This window comes from Cicer arietinum, chromosome 4 (assembly GCF_000331145.2).
Source record: "Cicer arietinum cultivar CDC Frontier isolate Library 1 chromosome 4, Cicar.CDCFrontier_v2.0, whole genome shotgun sequence".
NCBI classification, from domain to species: Eukaryota; Viridiplantae; Streptophyta; class Magnoliopsida; order Fabales; family Fabaceae; genus Cicer; species Cicer arietinum.
In genome coordinates this window covers 1,105,603-1,113,647 of record NC_021163.2, presented here as the reverse complement: position 1 = coordinate 1,113,647, position 8,045 = coordinate 1,105,603, and the positions used below count along the sequence as shown (strand labels likewise).

General features: G+C 36.8%; 1 protein-coding gene across 2 annotated transcripts in view; it reads right to left on the bottom strand.

Moving 5' to 3' along the window:
• The window catches only part of LOC101500421 (structural maintenance of chromosomes protein 1), a 16,923-nt gene that overhangs the window by 8,256 nt on the left and 622 nt on the right, over nucleotides 1-8,045 (bottom strand). For both annotated transcript variants that reach the window (XM_073366977.1, XM_073366978.1), the window contains 7 exons: nucleotides 8,005-8,045; nucleotides 7,639-7,875; nucleotides 4,823-5,056; nucleotides 4,197-4,438; nucleotides 2,911-3,177; nucleotides 2,528-2,798; nucleotides 843-966 (listed from right to left, as the gene is read on the bottom strand). The exon at nucleotides 8,005-8,045 ends at the window's right edge or, in 1 of these variants, runs on beyond it. In XM_073366977.1, the coding sequence (XP_073223078.1) occupies nucleotides 843-966; nucleotides 2,528-2,798; nucleotides 2,911-3,177; nucleotides 4,197-4,438; nucleotides 4,823-5,056; nucleotides 7,639-7,875; nucleotides 8,005-8,045 (1,416 nt within the window). The remainder of the gene's footprint in view (nucleotides 1-842; nucleotides 967-2,527; nucleotides 2,799-2,910; nucleotides 3,178-4,196; nucleotides 4,439-4,822; nucleotides 5,057-7,638; nucleotides 7,876-8,004) is intronic.

Below are 8,045 nucleotides of genomic sequence, written 5' to 3'. Positions count from 1 at the left end.
GGGGGGTACAATAAGAGTAATGTTCAATTCTAATAGACTACATAGTTAAACTCCACTAGTGGGGGATACAAGAAGAGTTATGTTCAATTTTAACAGACTACATAGCTAAACTCCACTAATGCGTTGTCATTATAGGAATTCACTAAATTGATAGTGCGTGCAACAGCATTTTGATGAAAGGAAACCACAAAACAAAAAAGGTCACGTCTGAAAAAATTAACTCTAATTAGAGAGAAGATTTTAATTGAGTTGTGGGAAACACAGTGGACTCAAAGAAGATAAAACATAAATCAGTACAACACAAGATTAGTGAGAACAATGATGAAGTGTTGGAGATTAACAAAAGAATTAAAACCAACAAATTTTGATAATGTAAAAATGAGTGCAGCTCTACATATCAGTGACTGATAAGGTAACTCAACCAACAAAAACAGATATTTATATGCTTTTGTTTTACGTCTACATGTTCCTGTAAAGTTTTCATATAATATTTAATTGCAGCAGGAAGCATGTAAACCAAAAATAATTTGTAGGGACAAAATGACTGGACAAACAATTGCAGTAAATAAAAAGGTAAAGAGTGTAGGGATGGATGGTCACCCATCACCTTTCAGTGCTTTTTAAGATTAGGAAATTTTCAAGTAATGTGATTGCATCAAATATTGTTTATTTTTTAAATCGATCAAACAATAAAGTTGTGATGGACAAGTTGGCTTAGAAGGTAAATTTCAAAATAAATCTATAAATAAGTTAATAAACAAATTCACAACAAAATTTGGAAGCTCTTGTAGACACTCTCACGGCCAGGTTCCTCAAAGCATTCACTAGTTAAAAAGGATATTGAATCACATCAAAAACCAGTTTTGCTGTACCGCCTAATGAGCGTAACCTTTCCATTATTTGCTTCACACGAATAGATTGTAGAGGAATAAATGTCTGAGGAGGAAGCCTCTGCTCTTTTAAATACTGTAGAGAAGCAAATAAAATCAACATCCCAATCAATACATAGAACTTCAAAGTTCAAACAGGAAAAATTGCACATATTTATACCAAAATTGTAGCTTTCGGCAGTTACAACTACAACAAACTTAAAAAAGAACCAAAGAAATAGGAGGTAACGTATAGGAAGTAATAGTTCTACTTCTGGTAATTTTACACAGAGATGTGTCTAATAAAATCCACTGGAATGGCAGAAGCAGGAGACTAAATGTAATTATTTAAGTCCTCATAGATGAAAAGACAACATAGCGTAGGTCCATCAGCTTGAAGGCAACAAGCTAGGTTCAGGTTTGGGATTTAGTTCGAAAGCTCGCATGACTTTTGGCCTATTTTGAAGCCCATCATTGAGAACCATAGATTCATTTGGTCCTCACAGTAATAGGGTAGACCCTACACACTGGATTATCCTCTCTTCCCAACCCTAATTCCCTTTCACCGCAATCCCACACCTCCGTATTACCAGAAGCTTCACCTCCTAACGTGTAAGCTCAAAGAGAAGCACCTTCGTCACAACTCCCACCCCACCACAGGTCTGCCATCTCACTTCCTCAAAAATAATTACTCAGTTGGCTTTGAATTCCAAGGGAGGATGTGGATTTTGAAACCTTCTGTCTGGGTGGGGTTCGCAATCCCCTAGTTTTTGACTGTAAGGTTTCTCTTTCTGCTACATGGGTTCCATTACTATTGTCGTAGATAGCGAAGGGGAGATGACGGCTTTGCGGCGGCACGCAGCACTCATGTTGGAAGCATTTGTGGTGGAGCAGAGCAAGACAGAGGAGCTTGCAAGTGTGGCTTGACGATCTTTTGTCCATATGGGTTTCGCAACCCGCTAGGTTTCAATTTTAAGGTTTCTTTTCTTTCTATCTCCTTTCATTTTTGCTCATATTGTTATATAGCCTTGAGGGCAAGAGTTTTTTAGGGAGAGAGGGGGAGCAAATGGGTACCAAGCAAGGGTTGGGGGGAATGGCTGGAAATGGGCACCAACAATTTGGATGAGGGTCAAAGAGGGAGGATGTGGTGCAGCGGCCACTAAATTGATTAGGGAGAGGGTGTGGGGTGTAACAAAGAAGATGAGATGAATCTAATGGCCAGAACTAGTGGTACAACAAGGCCCACCATCAAGGTGGTCCTAGAATCCGCCTTCATCCCTGGGGATCCAGCTCACTATCTGCCGTTATCCCTTTCAATTCCGACCCTATTCTCCCTTCTTATTAGCACCACACGTTAAAAAGGCGGACTCTTCCGGAGAAAAAAAATTGGGACTACGACTTGCTTCGTGCAGGGCTGCTTGGCGTGATTGGTTGGACACTCTCTTCGTCTAAGGTCTCATATTAATTAATGGTGCTCTATCTTCTTTTCTTGTGTTTATTCACTTTGTGTAATAACCAATAACAAAAATGTATTAAAATCAAAAGCATAAAAAGCCATCAATAGCAAATAGGGACGGCGTCTAAAAGAAGACTTGGTAATCATAAAGTTTGGAGAAAACAATGGCACAAAATAGGATATTGGGAAATCTTATTAGGACCTTGATGCATTCCTTCCCGGTCTTTTCATCCTCAACAACAACTGCATCCATTAATTTACCCATGGCAACAGTAACGGCTAGGTTATATTTCTTCTGCGTTGGCCTACAAAGATCAGTCATGCGACCATGGACTCCTTGAAACAAGCGTTTCAGAGTCGCCACTGCCTGAGACAATTTAGCATCTCTCTCATTTTCATATCTATCAGCCTTCAATTCACGTAGATCATTTTCTATTTCACCAATTCTTATCTTCAAGTAATCATATTTTCTCCTGCAGATCAAATGTACCACATACCATTTTACCAATGTCCAAATCAAAAAATGTTATGCAGTAGGATGCCTTAACAATTGAAAAGCAAAAAATTAATAACATGTTGATTTACTTGGAATCACTATGTTTTTCCTGCATCACACGCAATTCTGTCTTTAGGTTTTCAACGGCATCCTTATTCTTTGCAGAATTATCAAGAATTTTTTCAAGCCTTTCTCGCATCTGTTTTTCCTGTGAATCTAGCTCAGACTCCCGGGTTTTTAATTGTTGAAAATTTTCTTCCAAATTATTTTGTGCTTCACTTTCAGCATGTTGCTGCCTATCTAGAAGTTCTTTTTCCGCTCTAAGCTTTGCAGTTTTCATCCCAGCTTCCTCTTTTCTGTAATAAAAGCATTATCATCACAAGTTCCAAAACAGAAAAGAAAAAAAGAACAATAACAAATCAAAAGTTTAAAAAAATGCTAACTAAGTACAGGCAACACACGGCCAACTGCTAACAACAAGCAATTGGCCACTGAATAAAAGAAATACCATATGCAGGCAACACCCTCTGCAAATCTCTGCCTGATATTAGGCAAAGCATCACAAATCACTACAGTTCCAACTTCTGGCCAGTGATATTTGTTTTCTTTCTCCTTATCATGTTGACACTAACCAACTAATGTGCAATTTGAACCCATGAGGAATAAAAAGATTTCTTCAACAAAAAGATAAACAATAAATATGATATATAAAATAGTTTTACCAAATATCCCTAACAGTCTAACACGTCATTTATCTCACCAGCATGATCAAATAACATACTCCCTCAAGTTTTGATTATAAGCAAAAAATATCATATATTCTTCAATTTGTATAGATTTTATTTTCCAATAACCCTTTTATTCCCATTTATATCAGGATACTATGGCGTCGTTAGATCCATGTAGTCGACCCTATCACCCTACTTAGTGGGATACAGCTTGACTTTGTTGTTGTAACCATTTTATTCTCATGGAACAAGTTTCCATGAAGCCTGGAATGCAATTACTTTTTCTATTACATTATGAAAATTTATTGCACTTAGTTAGTGTAAATTTAGGTATTTTTGCTAACAATCAAGACTAGAGGTAGTAGTATACAGTGAGCAAGTGGAAGATAAGATTGTTAGTGCAACTGCAACCCAAAACTCAATTAAGATTTCCCAGTTTCCGGGCTCCATTTGTATCAATCTTCCTTTTAGTTCTGGCTCTTGTATAAGGGTTGGAATACCTCTTGTTTTATGTTCTTTTTATTTATTTCTTGGCTGTTTAAAAACATAAGATTTAAGCTCACTCTGAGCACTATGCAATTAGCATGTTCTGAAAAAAAATAACAAAATATAGAATGGTGACACTCATCTACAGCAAATAAACTCACATTCTAAAATATTCTTCCAAATCATTGCCATCTAACTTAAGCTGATCACCGCCCGCATTTCGACCCTTTTCCTGGAGCTCTGCCATTTTTGCTGAAAGGTCCTGAATACCACTCTGTAACCCTGCTATATCATTGGCATGCCTCCTTTGTTCTTCCCTTTTTTTGCCAAGTTCCTTCTTTCCTTTTTTAATTTTTAAATTAATACGAGACATTTCCTCCTTCAACTTGAGAAGCTCAGGTTGCTGCAAGGACACAACCAGAAAAATCTCACAAACTGCTCAGATAATAAAAAAATACAATCAACGAAGGGAACAAAACTAAAAATCAGATCTATATTTCTTTTTGGTGTCTGAAGGAGTTGGGCCCTGTTAGTTCGGGTGGGATTCAAATTGTGGTCCAAAGCTACCAACCACACTATAGCTAGATTAACAAAGCCATTTTCCGAACTTGGACATTAAAAATTTATATCTGGTTTTTTTCATAATGGACACTAAATATGACCAAATGCGTCAATGTTTAATATGCATAGCATAGGATCAACCTGTGGAAAAAGTTTAACGGGTAGAGTTGAAAATGAAGTGAGTAGTTCCCACAAACCCACCCCAAAATGTAGAAAAAACACTCACATATTTGTCAAGTTTGTTGCTTTTGTCAGTTATTTTCTTTTCTCGTAGCACAATCTCTTTAAGAAATTTGGCTTGCTCTTTCTTCTTTTTGCTAGCTTCGTGTTCAAAATTTTCTAGTTCTTCAATAACACCTTCGCGACTTCTTTTATCATCTTCAAGTTCCTCAGTTGTTTTAACAATATCATTTTCTATATTGAACAACTGCCACAAGAAATGTTCCTTCTTTGTAGATTTCTGCAAGTGAAAAAACAAACATACTTCAGAATTTCATCATCAGCAGTCGGATAAAGATCAAGAGAGAAATTGAAGAAATAAAATGCATGAAATAATGATAGTTGCATGCATAATTCCTAGTATAAATAAGTAGAAAATGTTGTCCACAAAAGTAATTTATAGATCCAACAGAAAATAGTAAACTAAAATCAGCTGAATACCCTGATTTGTATTGAAGATTAACTCTGAGGATCAATCGTCTCTACAAGATGAATTGAATAGTAAATGACAAACGATGGAGATGAATCTCCTTGCCAAATGAAGAAAAGTGAATGATACTCCCACAATGAGAGCACCCCCTCTGAGATGGGAAACTGCCCTGATACTCAGCCCCACTAATTCCACTTCACACTCATCCTGCACCCCCTTTCTGTTACTTCCCTTTTTATAAGCAACTCTACTATTTCCTCTCCTCATAAATAATGAGCAATCAATAGCTGCCTAACAGTAGTCCAATTTTTTTATTTATTGGAAGTGAATTATATCGGCAGATACAGATACTTGACTTAACATGTTGTAGAGGTATAATTAAGTAATACAGTATAGTTTTACTCTATATTTTGAATTAGAATATGCCTTGTAATCTTTCTTTCTGTTAGTGTATTGTTATTTCTGATTTTGTACAGCTGTAACTAACTGAACTTAGTTACAGCAGGCTTCTCTATATTCAATGTCTATAAATACAGTAGGTAGAGTCTCTTTATGGTAGTAACTATTCATTTTTTCACAGATACAACCAAATGGTGAATTACAGAATATTCTCCCTGAATTCTATCGTGGTATAAAGAGCCAAGGTTCAAATATGAAGGGGTGCATAAAATATTTATCCTTCTCCTCAACCACATCCAACCATGCAAACTACTCTGATTCATGTGCAACCGCTACAACATAATCCTCCAGCGATTCTGTTTGCCGCAGTTTCACCATCTCTGTTGACCATAGTTTCGTCCACACACACAATTTCTGGGAAGATTGACCTGAAGTTTATTTCATGGCACCACAAGTTGAGCTTGTGATTAAGGTGCATCGTCTCGACCATTATCTAGTTAATCGTGTTATACCTCTCAAGTTTCTCACAAGTCACAACTGAAGATCATGAACCTGAACGAATCTCTAATCGCTATAGTATGTGGGAGCCGCTGGATCAATTTATTCTCTCCTGGTTGCAATCCTCCATTTCTAGCTCTATGCTTCCATGATTCATTGGTCCTCTAGCTCATATCATAGCAGATATGGGATGAAATCTAGGTTGTCAATCTCAAACAGCGGCACAAAGCATCAACCCCTAAAACTAGGATATCAGTATAGCATGTAATAGAACGGCAGCCACTAATCTAATATATATATATATATATATATATATATTCATTAATGCAGTAATTTTTATTAAGTTATGTGTACTATTATATTTGTTATTTGAATATTGATGGGTCATTTCAATTATGATATGTGTATATTATTTTTTAATATAACTGCATATAATTTTTATTTTAATCTTAAGATAGATGGTTCACCATTGGTATTTGGCTGCTGTACCATTATTTTGATTATGTTATGTATACCATTCAGTTAAGACTGGCAGTTACAGGCCCATGATTCACCTCGGCTTATTATTGGTCCAATCAAAAGAACAAGCTCATTGAATCATTTCATAGATAACCCTACAACTTATCTGTAAACACAACAGCCGCAACACCCAAAACATACCTACAAGTCTAAACAGTGTTGTTGCTACTTCTCTTCCGTACCATATATTTTCTTCATCTACTACTATGATTCTTCACTCCTTCCTCATCCCTCCTTTTCTGCCAATGATGGTGAGGACTGAGGAGAGGGCCTATGAAGCTCCACCATTCAGGAGTCAGTCCATGGAGGACGGATGTCTAAAACAATGAGAAACTCTAGATTTCCCCCTTTATTGGGACCTCCATGTTGTGGTGCCTGAAAGCGCTCCAGACGTGAAATGGGCTGCAATTTTGGGCCATAACGCAAAAGCAGCTGCATCTGCCACATCATTCATTGAAAAGCTTTGAATTTAGATGTTATCCTTGAGGGTTTATGTGAAGAGAAGGAATCTACTATCACTTTGATCAATAGCAGGTTTGATCCTTTCACAATTCATGAGGTTGAGACACTTCTGTTAGGGCTTGAAATGGGTTCAGAGAAATTTCACAAGAAAAAAGGAACCCATCATCTTCAATAAACAAGTGAGTAATAAAGGGTGCATCAGAAGAAACATACCCTTTATATAGAATCTAACCAAACCTGGAAGGGGATCATTCAGCTTTCCTTCAAATGTATACTCTTTTAGTTGACAGGGATACCACCCTATCTTCATACAATCACACATATCGTAAAAGAGAGGAGAACTAAACAAAACCTCAAAACATTAAAAAAGCAGATGGAAGGAACTCCATCAAATTAAAGCATAGGCCAATCCAACAATACATATCAGCGCATACAACTACAAATAAACCTTGTTCAAAGGACATACGAATATTATGCACAAAAAACAAACATAAATCAAAAGCAGATAAAGTTACCAATTGGTCTTGCAAGCGAAGATGTTTCTCTGCTTCTTCCTTTTGTTCTTTCTTCTGCTTTCTCTCCATAACCACAGTCTTTTTCTTCTGAAAAACTAGTGCAGATTTTTCCTCAGCAGCGCCTTTTTCTTCTTCAAACTGTTCGTAGTCTCTCTTGAGCTCATCAGAGCCAGATATCTGCTCAATAAGGCCAGTAAGCTCCTTCGGATTTTTCGACGCAATGGACTCCACATCACCCTACAACAACAAAAAATTACCAGATAAACAACTAATAATAATATTATTAATTATTTTAATTATAATTAGTAACAACCAAGCCAGTGTACAAATAGCATCAAAGGAAGAAATTGAGGCGAAAAAGCGAACCTGAAAGACTAAGAAATTGCGAGCCTTAACGAGAATGCCGA